General features: G+C 38.3%; 2 protein-coding genes across 2 annotated transcripts; one reads left to right on the top strand and one right to left on the bottom strand.

The window, feature by feature from the left end:
* The first annotated feature begins 536 nt into the window (after positions 1 to 536).
* Positions 537 to 8,469, top strand: pdcl3 (phosducin-like 3). Its single transcript, XM_010880069.4, has 6 exons — positions 537 to 641; positions 1,745 to 1,877; positions 4,781 to 4,871; positions 5,059 to 5,202; positions 6,733 to 6,941; positions 7,667 to 8,469. The coding sequence occupies exons 1-6, from the start codon at positions 636 to 638 to the stop codon at positions 7,813 to 7,815; spliced, it is 732 nt and encodes a 243-aa protein (XP_010878371.1). The 5' UTR covers positions 537 to 635; the 3' UTR covers positions 7,816 to 8,469.
* On the bottom strand, positions 8,300 to 11,014 carry nms (neuromedin S). The gene is made up of 7 exons (XM_010880070.4): positions 10,691 to 11,014; positions 10,454 to 10,500; positions 9,703 to 9,756; positions 9,582 to 9,608; positions 9,199 to 9,249; positions 9,013 to 9,087; positions 8,300 to 8,738 (listed from the first exon to the last, which is right to left on the bottom strand). Exons 1-7 carry the CDS (start codon positions 10,761 to 10,763, stop codon positions 8,706 to 8,708), a joined length of 360 nt encoding a protein of 119 aa, XP_010878372.1. The 5' UTR covers positions 10,764 to 11,014; the 3' UTR covers positions 8,300 to 8,705.
* Positions 11,015 to 21,155: the final 10,141 nt, after the last annotated feature.

The following is a 21,155-nucleotide window of genomic DNA, read 5'->3' as shown; positions in this document are numbered from 1 at the left end:
ATACTTTTGTTCTGGCTTAACTATGATTACAGTACTGTTTAGAAATATGCTGTGCATGCGGTTAATACATTTCTACACGTAAACTTTTAAACATACACAATATAAGAATATTATATTGTGTATATTGTATGTAATCTGTAGATTTTTGTACGTCTGGATTTGCTTCGGTATATACAGAAGCAAATCCAGACGTACAAAAATCTACAGAGGGTCAATTGGACCACACCACATGGGATTGACAGCACGGTAATTTCTCAGCTGCAGCTGTCTTTCGCAGCTGCTACAAACGGAATGTAGATTTCCCACTCCTTATATAGACATATTGGAGACCCAAACCGGATATTAGTGCATCTATTATTATTGTCCCTTGAATTTCTTGACAGGGACAGTTTTATTGTGATAATAATTTTATTATAATAATTTTAAAAAACAACATGACACAACATGATTTACCCTCATATTTTTTTAATTAAATAAAGTAAAGAAAGTTTTCTATTTGATGTAACTGACAAGTATTTACGTGTTGTCAAATTTGAAGAACTTGTTGTACTACGGAAGAAGTTTTGGGGAGGTCCTTCTATGTCCGTGTCTGGGAAGAAGCGGTGTGATATCAGCTCCTTTGAACGGTTAAAATAATGCAGGTTTGTTGCTTTTCATTTTTTTCTAACTACGCAACAACAAATCGTTCTGTAATCATTTTTAGAGTGAATAAAGGACGTAGGAACAATATGATTATCTGGTAGATTACACAACATTTATTGGGAGAACTAGCAAGCTGGCTAAATGTTAGCATTTTAACCCGTTCGACTATATCGAGGCAGATTTTAGTTATAAATATTCGCACGATTTACTAGCGACAACATTAAGTCAATCAGTCAATAGTTCGTGAATAATGCAAGTACATGTTTGCCTTGTACAGGGTTGCTGAAATGTGTACATTTACAGTAAACTTTAGTTAAAAAAATAGTGTTCAGATGTGTGTGTGTGTGTGTGTGTGTGTGTGTGTGTGTGTGTGTGTGTGTGTGTGTGTGTGTGTGTGTGTGTGTGTGTGTGTGTGTGTGTGTGTGTGTGTGTGTGTGTGTGTGTGTGTGTGTGTGTGTGTGTGTGTGTGTGTGTGTGTGTGTGTGTGTGTGTGTGTGTGGTTATAGATAGATACAACCTTGTCTGTTCATTGAGTGATTTGATTGGTCAGTGATTACTGACGTTCAGATCGAACTGTTCTTTAGGAAAATACAAGTTTCTCTCATATGTAGAATTATAAATCGTGTCTTCTCTAACCTTGGCATTTCTTTCTGCTATGGTGAAGAACACTTTTGATCCAGAATAGGACATGGTTGATGTTTGGCCAGATAAAAATATTTTTGTGTGATGTTGGTCTTTGAGGCACGCTGTCTCTGGGGTGAGGACAGAAGGACCCCTAGGGGTTGTTAATAAATATTAGTTTTGGGGCTGGGTAAATTGTTTGGAGTGAGACAGGTTGCACCCCGCCTCTCTGGCTCCAGTATCAATGAAAAACTGTTTAATGACTGCTTGAAGGCTGCCTAGATATGATCTTTTTCTGTCACTCATACAGTGTGAAGCCCATGCACAGACCGCTACATTCAGTGTTGTCTATTAGATTATAAGTGAATCAGCTGAATGAGTATGCATGTGTGTTAAAAATTACACACACATAAAAATGTGGCCTACAAACAACACTGTTTGAGTATCTTTAAAATCTCCCATATGATCTGGTGTTCTTCAGGACCCCAATGCAGATACCGAGTGGAATGACATCCTGAGGAAAAAGGGTATCCTTCCTCCCAAAGAGAAAACCCAAGACCAGGTCGATGAGGAAGCTCTAGAGCAACAGATCCTTCTTCAGCAGGAATCTGTTGGTAAGCAGTGTTTAGTGTCATCACCCAGATCCGCTCAGAATTTCATCAAAGCCATGTTCCCAGACAGCTGTGCAGAAGAAATGCCAGCCAGTGCGGATGTCACACAACCTTCAGTTTCACTGGGTTCCCCCTATTAGTTTGCACTTAATAACAGACCACAGATGTCAGTGTGATTGAATCAACGTAATATTGGTCCTGTTTCAATGTAACAAACTAAAAGAAGTCCAACTAGTCCAGAATAAATATGTTATTTGTCAGGCAGAGCCAGTAAGAATCCCACTCAAAGTATGCAATGAGCCTCGCTGTGAGTAGTATATGAAAATCTCAGACAGGAGATCTGGTCACAGTGCTAATCCCTGTGCCGCTCATTTTTTAATATTCAGCTCAAAATGAGTAGCCCAGTTAAAGAATTGTTCAACGATGGGTGCATTCATAGAAGTGTGAAAAATGTGTAGCCTACATTACAAGCTGTCTTTGAGACACTATTCGGGTGAAAAGCTTGTTCATGCCTTAAAAGGTGCAGTGTATAGTGAGAGGGTCTTGAATAATAATTGGCACTTGGTTGCCTACACTGTGTAATTCTCTGTAAGCCCTATTCAAATAATAATGGATTTTATTTCGTAAAATGTTTCCTTTAACCAAATACAATTTACAGTAAAGTCTCCTGGAGGGCAGTCCTACACTGACAACTAAGGCTGTGAATTTCCTGGGGCCTCAGAAATCCCTGGGTCACCATATGATAATATTGCAGTTTATGTTTTGCAAAATACTCAGTATTGTGAGTACTGCAGTTCGCTTTTCCCAATTAATTAATAGTCTTACACATATGTAAATACATTGTCAAATACATATGGAAATACATTGCAAAAAACTCTATTGTTAAGATCTGCTTACATTTTCGTGCTTTTATTTGTTCAGATGAACAGTGTTGAGGGGACCTCTTGGGCTAAAAGGTGCCATTTGGATGTTTTAATTGAACAAATAGAATGTTCAATTAAAAAAAGTGATTTTACAAACTAACTTAGCCTGAAGAAACAAATGCATAGTTTGTGTAATGTTTGCTAAAGAACCCACGTATTTCTAGTACCAAGTAACATGATATATTGCATCTCAATTTCCAAACAAACCCAAAGTCTGACAAAATATCCTGTAATATTCAGTTAGGTATAGCAAATACAATACTGTGCAAAAGACTTAGTACTGTACATTTCTACCTCCGGTTTACCGATAAAACGTCAGAATGGCATCATGTAGGCCTACATATAATTTGTCAAATAAGTGCCACAATGTTAAAACTAACAGTGTTTACTGTTTTTTACTGGGCTTTCCATTGTCGTGTAACATTGCCCTCTACTGGACACAATGGGCACAGCATTGAACAGTTAGAAATAAAATAAAAATATCTAGATCATCAGTCAGATTTATTTATAAAGCCCTTTTTACATCAGCAGTTGTCACAAAGTGCTTTTACAAAACAACCAGTGTGAAAACCCACGGAGCAAGCAACAACATTGTTGAAGCACAGTGGCTAGGAAAAAATCCAGAAATTAAGGAAGAAACCTAGAGAGGAACCAGGCTCTGAGGGGTAACCTGTCCTATTCTGGCTGTGCCGGGGTGACCATTTTAAGAGTACAAGTTGTAATAATTGATAAATGCATTTGGGCTGTGTCCAGAGTCTATAAAACCTAATCCAGGTCAGCACCATGGGGGGGTCAGCAGACTGGCAGCTGGAATCGTCTGGGATCGTCTGATATGTTAACATTATACAATATTAGTTCAGGAACATTTTGACAGCCCTAACTCTCAGGAACACATCTTCTGTTTTCCTCCCTCTGGGATGCCTGCAGCCTGCGTAAGACTCATCACAACGTGTTGAATTGCAAATGGAGGCAATGCATGTGCAATGTCTGCTTTTCTACTCGTAATTGTTACGTGATGATCTTTGATGTTTTCACTTCCCAATACCATTTTGTTGTATTTGAGTCACTACAGGCTCCTCAGTCTCTCAGATAAAACTTTGGTTTACCTCCTTTAAAAAGTGTTGTTTAGGTGTGTTTTATTAACATTGTAGGAGTAATACTTTTTTAAAGGGCACCAATATGTCCTAAAATGGAAAATAAAAATGTTTTCACTTTTAAAACCATTAGTGTAGCAGAAACCATGGAGAGATTTTTAATATTAAAAAAAAACATTGTATAATATATTCAGGCCTTGCTGGTCCCTGGCACAAACATGTTTGATATACTCTGGGCTATATTATATAAACCAACATATATTATGAGGTAAAACATATAATGGGATTTGGTCCATTTGTTTTGTTTTACTCTGATAGGCCTACTTCATTTTCATTTCAACAACTTCAACTGTGATTATGTGGATTCATTCAGATGAAGTGTAGTGATCCTAATTTCTGTATGTCATTACACCATTTTCAAAATGTATTTTTTCATTTATTTAACTCATTCAATTTATCTGTTTGTTGGTCAATACAAATACTAGTGGATTTTGTACAGTGTTGTCTCCTAAACATTGCAGTTGGTTGAATGACAAAACCGAAAACTGAAAAGGGATTTGTAGGTTTGCATGCGCACATTATTTTGTGAGTGGACAAAATGTGAGTAAATAGTCAACACAAGTCTTTATTCATGCCACAATACAAGGCAATACCTGCTAAAAGTTAGATGACAAATTTTTACTGTGCTGCCAATGGACCTAGTAGACCTATAGAAACATAACTGGTACTGGACATTCATCTACTTTTACCTTGTTTCTTAACTAACAATATACGTGATCTGGGAAGATTGATCCTTGACCAGCATTTTAGAATAACCTCCTCACTTGGCCAGTCTTATAGCTTAAATGAAACCTTTTCTGACTTTATGCCTTTGGTGTTTTGTGACCAGTGAAAACCTATGAGAGCATGACTCTGGATGAGCTGAATGAGAACGAGGACGACTTCAGTGAAGAGGATGAGGCAGCCATTGAGATGTATAGGTCAGGACTGTCTTTAAAGCATCACTACAACAAGGATTGACATGAAGCTCTTCCTTATTGTCTGCATATATTTCTCTAAATCTCTCTAAATTAACCTGTAATCTGTAGTAGTAGCGCGGTTCTTCTGGTAGCATGAACCTGAACTTTCAAAAAACATTTTTGCTCTCTGTTTGTCTGCCTAAAATAGACAAAAGAGGCTTGCTGAATGGAAAGCCACCCAGATAAAGAATTGCTTTGGGGAGGTGGTGGAAATCTCTGGGTGTGACTACATCAAGGAGGTGAACAAAGCTGGAGAGGGAATCTGGGTAGTCCTGCATCTCTACAAACAGGGGTGAGTTATTTGCTGTTCACTACCCTCCCAATGTAGAAAAGACAGCAGCAGTGGAATTTAGCTGTTTCTAACTCAATCAATCAATCAAAGTTATTTATAAAGCCCTTTTTACAACAGCAGTTGTCACAAAGTGCTTTACAGAGACACCCGGCCTTAAACCCTAACTCTGATGATAACCAGGCAAAGATGGTCAACCTTATGGAACAAAACCTTACTTTTTGGGGGTAAAATTGCCAAACCGTGTAGCTGGCAGCAGTGTGGAGTATTAGATTAAAAAAAATGTGTAACATGGACATCATTGATGGTCAGGCGCTGATGTTGGACGAAACGCCCAGTCGCCTTCTCAGAGTTGCAAAGAGAGCCATATCTTAGACTGGCCAATAATAAGAAAAGATTAAGATGAGCAAAAGAACACAGACACTGGACAGAGGAAGAACTCTGCCTAGAAGGCCAGCATCCCGGAGTCACCTCTTCACTCTTGACATTCAGGCTGGTATTTTGCGGGTGCTATTCATTGAAGCTGGCAGTTGAGACCCTGTGAGGCATCTGTTTTTCAAACTAGACACTCTAATATACAGCTCTGGAAAAAATATATAGACAACTGCACCTTTTTCTTTCCTTTCCAAAAAAGTTGAGTGTGGAACAGAAGCGTTCAGTTTGCAGTGGTCTCTTAATTTTAACCCTTCTGTTCCTCACAGAAAAAGGTGCAGTGGTCTCTTAATTTTTTACAGATACTGAACTAGCTTAAGGAAGGACAGTTTTATTGCTTCTTTAATCAGCACAGCAGTTTTCAGCTGACATAATTTTTCTAATGATCAATTAGACTTTTAAAATGATAAACTTGGATTAGCAAACCGAACGTGCCATTGGAACACAGGACTGATGGTTACTGATAATGGGACTCTGTACGCACATGTAGATATTCTATTGAAAATCAATCAGCCGTTTCCAGCTACAGTAGTCATTTGCAACTTTAAAAATGTTTACACTGTATTTCTGATCAATTTAATGTTATTTTAATGGACAAAAATGTTCCATTGCTTGTGCAACACCATATATTTTTGTCAGTTAAATAAGACAAATGGAACAAAGTTCATATGTATTAACCTCTGATATTAAATATTATATTAAGTCAATAGCTTACCTAGTTGAGTAAAGGTGTATATATAAAGATATATTCCGTTATTGCAGCATAGGTGTCTTCATGAATATTCCATACATCAATCTCATCATTAGATTGTTGTTCTCACCAATATGTTCAAGAGGGGTGTGTCGACTAGAACAATGCATTCATTCTACAATACGAGGCCACTATCATGACAAGCCCCAAACCCAAATGGTCAATCACACAACACATTCCTGAGGTTCACCGAGCTTGACTTCCTGAAAGGGAATCTAAACATGGATGTTCTCTTGTTCCTCAGCTCATCTAGATGAGCTCAGTTGTTACAAAACATACATTAATTCAGTAATAATACAATCAGAATATTACAACTTGTAACCTATTTCTGTAATCCGCGGTCCCCCCAGAGTTCCCCTGTGTACCCTGATAAACCAGCACCTAACCGAGCTGGCCAGAAAGTTCCCCCAGACCAAGTTCCTCAAGTCCATCTCCACCACCTGCATTCCCAACTACCCTGATCGCAACCTACCCACCATCTTCGTCTACTACGAGGGGGAGATGAAGGCACAGTACATCGGGCCGCTGGTCTTTGGAGGCATGAACCTCAAAGTTGAAGGTACTAAAAAGTAGTTACTTTCCTTTTAGATGGTCCCATCCGCCAGTCAGCTGTTCATGCCAATTAATATTAACATTCAGTGGCCAGTTTATTAGGTACATCCATCTAATGCTGGGTCTATAACATTGTGAAATCTTAGGGGCATGGATTCAAGGTGTCAAACTTCAGCAGTCATTGCTGAACGTGTTCCAGGAGCACTGCTGACGTTCTTTTTTGTTTGGTGCGTCATACTCTGTTGATGATAGACACAGTGGTACAGTACTTGAAAAGCCCAGGAGGGTGATGGTTTCTCAGATACTGGAATCGAAGTTCCTGGCATCAACAGCCACTAATGTTCAGTCAAAGCAGTAACTGAATGCCTTGATGCCTGCCGTGGCCATGAGACTCACTGTCTGTAGCCGCCATCGATCTTCATGAACAGGGCTTAAAAACAAACTGGCCATTGAGTGTATGTCTAAATCTCAGTCAAACTGAGCATTTTAATGGGAAAGGGAGCATATTAACTAAAAAATGCCCTATGGAGTCTTTGTAATTGGAATTATGTCATCAATTGGTCCAATAAGCTATTGTCAGGTTATTTTCCCCTTTTCTAGTATGAAAATGTCCTCCAAAAAGGTTGTTGACTGCACTAGGCCTTATTAATATATTTGGAGTTAAAAAATAAAACAAACTTAAAGTATAAATTGCCCGGGACTTTAAAATATATTTTATCTTATCATCCTCAGAGCTAGAGTGGAGGTTATCAGAATCTGGTGCTGTCAAGTCCGACCTGGAAGAAAACCCAAAGAAGCAGATTGAAGACAAGCTGATGTCGTCAATCCGATCCACTCTCCCCACCACACGGAAAGATAGTGACTCTGAAGATGAGAACTAGCTCCCAAACCGCCAAATAATAATCTACTGCTCCACTCTCACTGTGTGGTGGAGATGCCAGGCCTGTGATGATGTGGGCGAGTGCCCTCCTCGCTCTCTGTGCCAGTGGTTTTCAAACCCCTCCCCTGGGAACCCAGGTCTTTCACTATTTTGTTGTGGCCCTGAACCAACCTGATTCACAGAACCAAGGCCTTGAAGATTATTTGACAAGTTGAGTCATAAGCGCAAGTTCTGGAAGAGTCCAAAGACAAGGGAGGGCAGAGGGTCCCAGAGGAGAGGTGTGAAAACGAATGTTCAACACAATGCAGCCAGCAGAGAGGTTCAATCAGAGCACTAAGACTCTCCGGTTCAATCTCATGTGTCTTCTAAATTAGATCTGAACTTGGGATCTTTCTTCTAAATTAGATCTGAACTTGGGATCTGTCTTCTAAATTAGATCTGAACTTGGGATCTGTCTTCTAAATTAGATCTGAACTCGTCAACAGTTGGTTGAAGATATACTTTTTATTCTGCATATACATTTCATAATATATGACAATATAAATGTATACATTTGTAATTGTTATAATTCACCCATGCAAAAACAGTTGAGTTTTGTATAAGGTGTTTGCCCTTGTTTATGTATCCATCACATAAAGACTCTTTTGGTGTACAGTATTTGACTCCTGTGTATGTTTTGAGGTGCGGTTTCACCAATGGCGATACCTTTAATGTCTGTATTTGTGTATGTGCAATCACCACCTTGTCTTAAATCACAACCTATACACTACTTTTACCAATGGAAATCAGGAAGAAACCTGTTGCAGTTAAGTTACATTTATCTCTGTTTATTTCTCAAATATCAGCTCAGGATGCTGTTGTTGGCCAAACATTTTCCCCTGTTTTTTTTATTTACATCACACCTTCAGGGAGATCCCGGAGCCTCTGTATAGAAGGGAGCATCATTATTAGTTTTGGACACAGTCTTTGAATTGCCTACCTTTCTATTCTAGCACTAATAAACTAGAAGATTAAAGTCATACATTACTGACATCACCCCGCTGTACTGAACTAAAATTGTAATTCATACATTGATTGGACATTGCTGACTGGCCATTAGAAAGATGGGGAATAACCCTCTAAAATTAGATTTTTTTCCTAAACTACGGCTTAAATAAAAGCACAATCAATTGAAGTTGAAAGGGGACAGGATTCTTACCAACAGCAGCAGCTGCTTCTTCCTCCTCTGAGACAGCTTGGGTGACAGACGCATCAACGGGTGTACAGAATGGGACTAGAAAAGGAAAGGCCATCAAATTGTATTAAATAGTTAGTTCAATGATAATGCTGAAACATAATTTTAATCTGAACTTTTTGTACTCCTGAGCAGTCTTTCTCTACTTACCACATGTTGTACAGAGCCTATGGAGTTTGCCTTTGAGTAGTGAAACAGGAACTGACGAGAAGAATAAACAAAGTAAACACTCTGCTCCAAAGAGTTTATTGCTTTATTTAATGATGACTGACAATTGAAGGAAACGTTTGAGTAAATTAAGGAATAAAATATACATTGTCATTCCAGGATTATGTTTAAAATTCAGACCAGGGCCAGGAAATTCACAATGACTAAAAAGTGGTTTGTTTTCAGAACAATGATTTAAAAGAAAGAAAGAAAAAATGGTCTGCTCATGTGCCTGATGTTGCTGTTTCCTTCATTTTGACAGTAATTATGCATATCTACATGTTTTCAAGGTAGAAATAAAGATCTGATATTTTTAAAGAACTTACTCTTTTGAATATATTCGGAACTTGCTCCTTTGAGGGCATAAGGACAGACAGAGAAGCACACTGAGGTCAGAATGTAATATTGTATTATCTGGGCTAAGATTGAGTCATGCAGTAACCTTACCTCATTCTGATCTCTCCACATCATATCACCCACATCAGTCTGGATTCCAGAACCCTGCAGCACACAAACCAGATGATCAGTGATCAAACAAAAGTCCAGTAGGTCACGTTAAAAGGCACTAAACCCAAGCCATGGCCCAGTAAGAAATTGGTGCAGGTGTGCATGAATGGACACAGAAAAATCGGTGCCTTTCTGCTAAAACACTGTTGTGTCCTGTATGGAAGTGTTGAAAATGTGTACTAGGCAAAGCATGAGGTGTGGTATACATTTGATTACACGGGGCACGTATGGCACATTTAAGACGGTACACAATTTTCTGAGAGCCGTTTTGCCATGACAGCAACATTATTACAACCAGTGGCAAAAAATCCGAGATATTTTTGTGCGCTGTCATCAAGCCAAGACAGTACACAGTAGTTTTTATTAGCAACAAGACAGTTTTGTGGGAACAATCGAAATATTTTCATGTAAGTCTTTATGCAGATTTTCGAAAAATTCACATGAAAATATGTATCCAATTGGATGGTTATATCTTCTGATTGCGTAATCATTCAAAGCATATTGTTTGTGTCTATTACACCTTTTAAAATGTTAACACTGCCTTTATACTTTGGTATCAGATGAGAAAGTGATGCATAGTTGATATTCAATAATAATTTATTTGATAACGAATAATAACTATTACTTAATTGTTTTCAAAATACTTTTACAATTGCCATTTATCGGCGCTAAAAAAAAATCAGACCCATACCTTTGACAAAGCATTTTCTTGTTCACATTCTTTGCTGGGATAAGCCTCTAAAGAAAGATACACAATGTTTAAGTAGATAATATTATCAATCCAAGATTTACATTAAACGATAAGTGACAGCGAAATCCATACACTATTCTATTGAATGTTCAGACGTTTTCTTAGAAGACATATATAGAAATATTGAAGTTAATTCAAATAATATAAAAGTAGTAATAATATAAACCATTTCCCTACCTGTCGCGTACCAACATCCAAGACACCAGACTAATTGAAGGAGCAAAAGTTGGCGCAGATACGTTGCACTCATTCTGAGCGTTCAGATTCTGATGCGCTTTTGGCGGCGATTCCTCTGTGTGGCTTGGTGCTGCCGTAATAATTCCTGGTAGATCGCCACGTAATGTTTCAGAATGGAATACTGACTGAAGTCAAACGAGAGAATTATATAGGCTATAACTTCAATGGGAGAAGCATAATCCCATGCAGAAGTGACCAATCAACGTCCCACCGGTCCTTTTGGTCGTCATCTGAGTATGTGCGACACCCTCCTCCACACGTCGGTTTTAAAATATGACTACTAATTGAACCTAAATAAAAGGAATTCATCAAAAACAGAATAAATGTGGAGAGAAAAGGGTACTGGCACAAGTTATCTATAACCAGTGTGACTAGACAGTTTGCTAGTTTCCAGTAGTTTCTAAACTGCATTACTATTTATAAGTAAAGGGCTTACAGTGCTCTCCGTGAATATATGGACAGTGACACACCCTTTGTTGATTTGACCAGGGCTACTGCACATTGTATTTGTTTATTGGCTAAGAGTTTTAAGATATTAGAAATGCAGTCCACTTGAATGTTAGGATATTTACATCCATAAACTACCAACCCTTGCCTTTTGAATAAGTTTACTTAAACTTAAAGTCGTCATATTTTGTATTTGCATCGTTTTTCTACCTGAAGAATGTGACACATGGCCAAAAACATAACACCTGCCCCAACTTATTTCACCGGTAACTGCATGTTTTGTAGTTACATGTTTCAAACATTTGAAACTATCAATTGTTTTAAATGAAAAAAAAGTATTATTTTGTCAAGAGGCAAAGCATTATTAAAGAAATGGGCCGGTACTAAAAAAATTAAATAAGTATGTCATAAATGCATGCATTCCATTTATAATTTAGGATTTAGAAATATATAGTATCCCTATATAAATGTAATGATAACGAAAACCAGATGGTTTCATCTGTAATAATCTTGAGACAATATTGCAGAGAGGGTGTGGCTTAGCTGTACCATTCTGGTGGAACATGGATAAATAATAGGACAGAACACTCAAGGAGACCCAAACTCCCTCCTACAACATGTAAAACACAGCCACGTTCTCCATTCTGTGTCTGTTTGCGTCCTTCTTCCGGCCGAGTCACTGTGCTCTATGACAGAATTCCGATAGAAAAATAAATGCTTTTGCAGATACTCTTGATTTCAACATATATCGATCATTGCATTTGGGGAGGTTCCTACTATATGTTTGTCTCAATGTTATATTGTTCCCTGAGTGGTGATTCCATGCTATATCAACCACAATGGAAAGGACACCTCAAAGACAGCTGGAGTAGATTTATACATTAATAAGCCCTTGTATTGACCTGCCCACACTGGAATCTGGACTCAGGCACAAAATACAGCCAACCCAGATGCTTTACTTTGGATGGATGCGTGCATGATGTGTGTGTGACGTGGGTATGTGACGTGTGTGTGAGTCCAGGTTTCCTCTGTTTTTACCTGATTTGACGAGGGAGGAATACGTTCTTATTTTATTTTAGTTCTTGTGTTCCTTAATGAAAACTTGCAATCAACAATCAGATTCTTTCCCAATCACCGAATCACCATGACAATAAGAAAAAAAAACGTCACACAAAAGCTTAGGAGACAGCTCTCATCGACCCAAATCTCAAGTCATCCAAACGGCACGCACACACACACACACACACACACACACACACACAGACTCTAATATACAAACACAATAGTATACACAAGCAAACCCTTTCATGCACAAACAAAAAAGGGTGTACTGTAATGAGATGATTTTACCCTCAGCATTGATCTGCCACCTGCATTGAACCAATTAGCACTATCTATTCTAATCACTGTTGGCCAGCCTTTCCTGTTCAACTATGTTGATGGCTCCCACTGTTCCCGGGGGCAACGTGACTCCTGAGATTTCATACATAAAGCTAAAGCCAAAAATAAGAGTAAAGGGAGAGAGAGAGAGAGGTAAATGAGAGACAAAGAAAGAAATGCCAGTAAGGGCCGCCTGATAGCCTATGCTCAAATTCTCCATCAAGGCTGAACCTTGTTTTGTATGGGCAGTGCTGAGGCTACCTCAGGAACTGAAGAGTTCTAAAGAGGGACACCATGTCCCACGAAATGAGCCTCAGAACAGCACAGTGGCCTGACCAAACGCCCTTAAACGGCCTCTTCACTAGTTTCCTGCTTTTTTCTGTTGATTACCACCTCTCCATATGCATGACACTCTACGTATGCATTATACTGAATGGCTTTTGAGCGCTACGCAGCTGCGAGGGCTTACAGCACTTAACTCATTGCTCCTCTGTTCGATGGCAGCACACTTGTTCATCGGTAAATATGAGTAAATACATGAATGCACTGTTATCGGCATGATGCGACGAAGTGCACGCGTTACAGTGGGTGTGAGAGAGTGTGTGAAAGAATGTCTTTGAGTGTATCTCACTGCTGTGCGCTCCAGTAACAGTGAGGTAACTCCTCCCTTGGTCCGACGTGTCAAAGACATAGAGAACAACAGCTGGGCGACGGATGGATGCACCGCAGTAAGACACAGAGTGATGACCAAAACCATTTCACTGAATGACTCAAAAGACACTCAGGCACCCCAGGATGCTGGATATCGTGCAACGACAGTAGGCCCGGGCTACTCACAAGAAAATAGTCTGCTTAAACAGGTTGGGTCTCCCTTAGACACTAATGTAGCAGCTGGGCCTGGACTGTTTTGTTCATTGACTTGAGAGAAACTGAGGGAAATTTAGGAGTTTGACATCTTGGCTTCTTCTCCCGTCTCTGACACATCGCTCCCATGGCTCTGCAACACAGCATGCTGATGTTAGTCTGCATCTGTCCATTTGGCTTTATGAACCTATGGGGATAGTGTAGGAGGGGGATTTACCTCAGACACTACAACAGTGTCTGTTTGACTTGATCCTCATCTTCTAAACACCCTCAGCTAAGTAATACAATTCAACATGACACAAACTATTGACTTGCTCTAATGAGTTTCCTTGTACTAATTGTACTAATTGTGCTAATTGTTAGCTACCCATTCCCTTTTTTTTTTTTTATACCTGCCTGTACTTGACAATCATGTTACAATGTAGCTCTCCCTGTCTTTGCTTGGTATTAACCTTTGAAGGAGTAGAGGGTGTGAAGGTCTGTCAGAGTGTAGGTGTGACGGGTTCAACACTGTCTTAACTCACAAAGTGACATGGCTGTAGCATACTGTGACGTTAGCAGACAGACACATGCCCAGTTCCATGCACAGTGGTCCAATTAATCACAGTCAAATGTCAAATCACCTTTACATAGATGATTTTATTTGAATTACTGGGAAGTGGACATCATTAAGGACATTGTGTAAGCCCATATATCCCTCATGTTCTGAAAAAAAGTATTTCATCACCCTGACCCTTTTTACCATTGAGTAGGGCACTTTCCCCTGTTCCATCAAATGTGATAATGGACCATTCGAAATGTACAGAGATAGAACATTTTTAAAGCAGGTTTTTATTATTACACAGTGTTGTGTGTTTATTTACCCTAGTCTACATTCAGAGTTTTGCAGAATTTATCATTTGTTCCATCCTTCCAGACGACTCCCCTTTCAAGTCTTGGTACTTTGTCATACACGTTTTTGCTAACTTACTATAGCATAGGTCAATATAGTCTACCAATCAACTGTTTGCCATGTTTTCTATCCAAAAAGTGAGAAAAGTGATAAATCTGCTATAGCTTGAACTGCAATCATATCACACAGAGAATCATTCGAATCTGCACTGTTTTTTTCTTATGAGTCCACAAAAGAGAATCTTTCGAATCTGCATAGTTTTTTTTCTGCACAGAGTCCACCATTACGTAAAAGAATAGTTTACAGGAAGCTTAGAGGACAGATGTCTCAATGCGCATGAATGAAAAGTGAAGATTGTAAAATGCTGCCACTGCCCAGAGCCCCCCTGCTTGTCCACCTGGTTATGGAGCTGACTTGGATTCTATTTAACGATTCTGGACCCAACCCGTGTACATTTATTGACTCGCTTGCCATATGAACATGCCACAACACTGACGTGGCCCAAAAGATCATGTACCCCTATAATTTCCATCCAGCACAGCCAGAACAGGACTGGCCACCCTTCTGAATCTAGTTCCTCTCTTGGTTTCTTCCTTAGTATAGACCCTACTAAGTTTTTCCAAGCCACCATGCATCAAATCTGTTGTTGTTTGCTATTTGAGGTTTCAGTCTGGCTATCTGTAAAACCCCTTTGTGACAACTACTGGTGTAGAAAGGGCTATATGAAATACATTTTATTGATAGACTACATTGAAGACACAAGACATTCAGCTCTGAAAAATTGAGTACTCTTTCCAATATGCATACTGACAGTCAGTAGTTAACTTGTTCTTTGAGAAATAGATTTGAGTTTATTCACCTAGGTAGTCTGTCCCTGGTGCCTCATCATTATGAATGGATAGCAAAGGTGTTTCCACATCTTTCACACTAACCTAAAATTGAAACAGCAATCTTTCTGTATCATTATTATATCCCTTGTAGGTTACTCTAGATAAGATTATTTGCTAAATGTAAGGAAATTCCAGTTGTTTTGCGCACTGGCAATTAAAAGTTGAAAATGCATTATATGTATTTTATATAATTATGTAATTCAAATTTAGAAAATATGATTCAAAATGTTCTGACTACAGTTGGCTCTGAGATGACAAATAACAGTGAACTTGTCAATGGTAAACTTCAAACCCTTCTTCTCTCTCCACAAAACCAACATGACTGTTGAAGTGATAAAGTCAATACCTAGGTCCATAAACAAAGGAATGCTACAGTTATTGTTATTTGTGGTTGTAATCATATTTGTTTGTCAATTTAATGTGGAGGGAGGGTGTGCAAAAAAGGCCAGTGTAAATTACAAACTGTCCCTAAATGTGAGAGTCCATGGTAATTTGGTTAAAACAATCCACTGCTGTGAAATAATGGTTGAATTTGTATTCGCTGGAATGTTTTTCAGACTGCGACTATTGGTATATTGACTAAATGACTAGTAAGACACTCTATATCACAGCTAAAAATTATTGTCAGGCCTTTGACTTATTTTACCTTCTCTCTTTTGAAAGCAACAGGAGCAACAAAGCACAAAGCAGGATTTCCGGAGCATGATTCAATTAACTAAAATGTCTCTGAGCAAATTAGGTATCTTTAGTTAATCTAGTCATCTGTACTCACATAATAAACCACCTCTGCATAATAAACCAAGTCAACATGACAGTGTACTGTTAGTTATGCCACAACACAGCAGACTGGACAGGGATGGGCCAAGTCTACATTTTATGATTCAGTTCAGTAAGTCACTTTCCTTCCATGAATTTCACACTGCTATGCTGTGGTCATGAGTCTGTATTGTTTCCCACTCAATGAATAAACACTTCTCAGTTCAACAAAGGTCATATTCTCAGTCCATGTAAGATGCCTTGCTAGGATTGAACCCCACACATCCGTTGATTCCTTTTGTAAGACTATAAAGGAAATGCCTCCATCTTGTGGTGGTTAACGGATCCAGACAAACCTTTGTTCAGAATAAAATAATAATCATGTTGAGGGTTTAAGAGCTCTTAGTGTAACTCCTGAACAATTAACATATGCTCCTATGTTTTCTGAAACGTGTTGCTGACATCAAATTCATAGTGGGCATCTATTTTTCACGAAACAATAAAATGTCTCAGTTTCAACATTTGATATGTTGTCTTTGTACTATTTTCAATTAACCATCGGGATAAATAAATTATTTGAACATCATTGCATTCTGTCTTTATTTGGATTGTACGCAGTGTCCCAACTTTTTTAGAAACAGGGTAATTAAAAGCATCATATCTTTATAACTAAAATAAATGTAATCATACATAATTTCATAGAACCAACAACAGAGATTAATGCTTTTACGCTGTCATTGGATGTGGAGCAACAGACAGCAGCCTTCATGGATTTTACTGATTTTTATAATTTGATACCCCATTTTTCCATAATAAAAATTGGGGAAGTGTGGCTGGCTTCTCCCTTAGGGATAGGGTGAGAAGCTCAGCCATCCGTGAGGAACTCGGAGTAGAGCTGCTGCTCCTTTGCATCGAAAGAAACCTGTTGAGGTGGTTTGGGCATCTGGTAAGGATGCCCCCAGGACGTCTCCCTAGGGAGGTGTTCCAGGCACGTCCAGCTGGGAGGAGATCTCGGGGTAGGCCCAGGACTAGGTGGAGAGATTATATTTTGACACTGGCCTGGGAACGCCTCCGGATCCCCCAGTCAGAGCTGGCAAATGTGGCTTGGGAAAGGAAAGTTTGGGGTCCCTTGCTGGAGCTGCTGTCCCCGCGACCCGATACTGGATAAGTGGATGAAGATGAGAGATTTTTCCCCATTTAATTGTATTTGTTATGTTGAATTTGTGATAATGTCCTTGCCTTGTTAGAACAATTTAACGGCAGGCATGGGAGATTCTAATATTATAACAAGTCCTTTGATGCACATCTTCATAAGCAGTTCTGCTTCTCATCATACTTCTCAGTCAAACAGAATGTTTTTGCAGGTATACATGCACTAAAGGTGAACCAAGGTGAATCCATTCGGCCAGCAACCACCATTAAGCGTGACGAGACAAAGCAGCCTTGTCCAACATCCACCCATCCAAAGATAGAAAGGGGTCTGTCCCAGTGAGTGCTGAAAAATGTTGATTTGATCTCTTTTGGGCACTTTCTGCATGCACCTGGCCAATGCAGCTGGTCTGCAGGCAGTGACTTTAGACCACAGCCCACTTAGGGTCCCCTGCCTTCATTGATTTCAGGGTAAGTATTCCCTTAGTGGTTGATTTCAACCAATATCTGACATTTATGGCTGTAGTGTAGCTCACAGTTAAGAATGTCAGCCATCAATGTCAGGCATTGGTTGCATCTTTCTGTGAGTGGTATTGCTTCAATTCTCAAACAGACATTTGGAAAATGATTAATTAATTTGAACAATCTGCAGTCTAGGAAATGATGAGCTGTCCAATATGCGGTCTTCCCCAAAAAAATGGTTATGTCTGCTATACTTCCAAACCCATCTTTTGGGTTACATACTGATTCAAAGAAAATTGGAAGGAAAACAACTTTACCTATATTGGTTATATTAATATATAGTTTATATTTAATTGAATTCAGGACCACACATTTCCTGCTGACAGGGATTTGCTGTCTGTGCCCTTCCTTCCTGATCTTTTGTTTTCTAGCCATCATTATTTTACCAGTAGGCTATCTGTTGCTCTATTTTCAGTTAAGCAAAGGACATAATTGTATTTCCTGCCAAAAGCAATCTTTACAAACTGTTACGCTTGTGTCTACGGGCTAAATTTGTTCTAGGTTATTTTGTTCTGCCCTACTCAGGGTTATAATAACATGGTTCAGCTTTTATATAATCTGTAGCGAAACCGCCCGATATAACTGATAATGAAGTCAGTAAAGACCTGCTTTCCTGTTGTGATGATGTGTGGGTGATGTAGTCTTTAATAGTCTTTAATTAACAGAAGGTCAGGTGTCTGTTGGTTTTGCTCATACTTTCCACTTGACTGATTAATTAGTTAAGAACACTACTCACTTAGTTGTGTACTTATTAATTGGACACCAAACAAGAAACCAGCAGACCCTCTGTGGAAAATGTTTAACACCCCTGCTCTAGGATTTGCATTTCATATTTTACCTGGCTAGAATAATGAGTGACAGGTTTCTTTTTAACACCTGGTGAACCCTGATGCCATAGCAACAACACCAAGCAACAACAGTGATAAAAGAGGATTTTATTTATTCACTCTGTCAGTTGAGTGAAGAAATAAGAAAAAACATTATTCTCCCCAAAAACAAATGTTATTTTTGAATCGTGGTAGGATTTCTCTTTCTTGTTGTTCCAACTATGAACCCTTCTTAAAATGTTAAATAATCACACATCATGTTTTGATCATCGGCCTGTTTCACGACATAATATTAGCCATTTTACTAATCAGACCTTTCAAGTATGTACTGCAATACATTTTAGTGTTCAACAAATAATTTTGTACATCAAAATATAAGTGTAATTGGTCTAACTCAGTTTGAATTAAGGGAAATTACATTGGAAGTTCAATTATTAGTCATACCTCTAAGATTTTTAGATTTGAGCAGCTGTGACCTTGATTTATGTAAAATAAGTAATTGGTGTTACCATCAGTGCAGTGCCAGGACAACAATCTCTGTTAATATCAGCAACACAAAGGAACTGATCATGTACTACAGGAAATTAAAAGACAAGCCAGGCCGCGTGGTCCATATCCCCTGGAGATAAAGTGGTACCTACATCACCTTAAGATTACATTTTATTTGATTGGTGCTATTACTCCTACTTGGGCACATTGTTAATTTTTGTCTTTAATTGTTAAATTAAATCAGTTTCAGAACAGGGGTCGCTTTGGTTGTCTAAAAGGGGGAATTTTATTTTAAATAAAATATTTAGTGAATGTAACTTATCGAAGTGTTAAACAATTAATGTTAGGTGTGGATTAGTATATCCATATAATTTAGAACTGATCTCAGTTCATGGCTGTGACATTAGGGGTCCACTCCTACTCGACTGATGTCATACATTGAAAAAAAACAACACAGACAGAATTCTTAAACTCACCTCAGAGAGAGAGAGTGGGATAGAGAGAGGATTTAATCGGGCTGTCACGTGTGGATACTCAGGGCATATCCCAATCCTAGCTAATCAGCTCATCAAGTGATCATGGCCGGCAATTTCAGGCCAAAGAGACACAAAACCAACATGACTGTTGTTCTCAAGTAGCCCTATTTGCCTCTTAAGTTCAACAAGCCCCTAGTAATAATCATTATGTTTTCCTTCAGGGGGAGATTGTGATTGCATCTCTTATAGAACTAAACAAATGAGATATTGTTTGGGAACAGCTTTCTCTTGTGTAAGAGAAGAGGAAGACTCCTTGTTTTAGATGGTGTTTGACAAGAACAAGTGATATCTTGATACCATAAAAAATATTGTTTCTTTGAATTGACAATTGCACATTCAAGGGCGAATATAAAAGCAATGTATCTATGAGTTCTTTTGAATCCTTAGCTTAGAAGTTTGTAATGTTTGCATAAATATACAGTATAATATATAATCCACTTAATATATTGTGATTAACATTGCTTAAAGTGTTAGATAATGGCAAATTAGTTAGAATTGTATAATCACTGTTTTAATTCACAGTGCCAAGACAATTTTCCTTTCCTGTCTGATGCTCCAGATTTATTTTTAATTCTCTATGACCGGCACCACGTAACTTGCCCTAACAGTGGGATACCATGAATTTAATATAGCACAGGCAAATCCTAAGGTGGCCTAGATCCAAAACGTAACCATTCTAAACAATCCTGATTATGTCAAAGGTCTGTATGGAGTTTGTGGTCCCTAATTACAGGTAAATTATCTAGTCAATAACCCTTAACTCGATCACTGGTTTTATTGTGCAATTTAATGGCCCAAATGCTCAAACCAGTTCAGAAACTCTCATAACACCTATGAAATGTAACTGTTATATCAACCTCTTATAAAATCACAAGCCATGGTGACTCATAATATTATATAATTGATATAATTGATCTATGGTGATAAAAGTGGAGAAATTTACATAACAAACTCAGAATCCTCTGCCACTCCACTTAATAAAAATCTGATTTTTTTTATGTTGCTTTTTAAACTTGAAAAAATTGACAGTTAATTAATTCACAAATAATTTATAGACTATAAATGGCCTGCTATCTGCTTTTAAGAGGCACCTACTCAAAAATGCCTTTAAGATATTGTCTGAATTTTTTAACCATTATCAGTAATTTATTTGAGTTTTTTATCAATAAAAATTATGTAAGGGAAGTCTAGATTTTCAAATCATTAAATCTTAATCTTTGTATTGGTTTCTCTAAAATCCTAGAAGAAAAGCTCAACTATGTCATGTAAATCACTGGCGTATGCTTGGACAGTTTTCTCAAAACAAATAATAAGGCCAATTCTAGCTCAGCCTAGCTTGGCTCCTTATGTGGCTCCTTATGTAAAAGATTACATAAAACCATGTATTGCACTATTCTGAACAGTGATATAACCAGTGCAGTTGAAATAATGATGACTCAATCTACAATAGATAATCCATTAAAACAGACGTCTGTATAGTGAAATAGATCTACAAAACGTATTGGTACTATCAGAATGTCCTATGTTTACATTAATTGTGTGCTGGTTGATTCACAATGTTTACGGTAAGCGGTTATACAATGTTGCTTCGTTATATAAGCGAGACATATAATTGACCAATAACGTTGTACAGACAGAGTCACGTGCTTTCTT

This window comes from Esox lucius, chromosome 16 (assembly GCF_011004845.1).
Source record: "Esox lucius isolate fEsoLuc1 chromosome 16, fEsoLuc1.pri, whole genome shotgun sequence".
In the NCBI taxonomy this organism is placed as follows: domain Eukaryota; kingdom Metazoa; phylum Chordata; class Actinopteri; order Esociformes; family Esocidae; genus Esox; species Esox lucius.
The sequence above is the reverse complement of the archived record's forward strand: the minus strand, read 5'-3'. Positions and strand labels throughout refer to the sequence as shown.

What these genes read in the sequence shown, in the direction of transcription:
- pdcl3 (XM_010880069.4), top strand. An exon ending in TCTTCAGCAGGAATCTGTTG is followed by an intron (nt 1,878 to 4,780) that starts GTAAGCAGTGTT and finishes TTTTGTGACCAG; the next exon opens with TGAAAACCTATGAGAGCATG. An exon ending in CTGCATCTCTACAAACAGGG is followed by an intron (nt 5,203 to 6,732) that starts GTGAGTTATTTG and finishes CGGTCCCCCCAG; the next exon opens with AGTTCCCCTGTGTACCCTGA.
- nms (XM_010880070.4), bottom strand. Translation starts at nt 10,763, where the DNA reads ATGAGTGCAACGTATCTGCGCCAACTTTTGCTCCTTCAATTAGTCTGG. An exon ending in TTCCGAATATATTCAAAAGA is followed by an intron (nt 9,250 to 9,581) that starts GTAAGTTCTTTA and finishes TCTTCTCGTCAG; the next exon opens with TTCCTGTTTCACTACTCAAA. An exon ending in TAGGCTCTGTACAACATGTG is followed by an intron (nt 9,088 to 9,198) that starts GTAAGTAGAGAA and finishes TTCCTTTTCTAG; the next exon opens with TCCCATTCTGTACACCCGTT.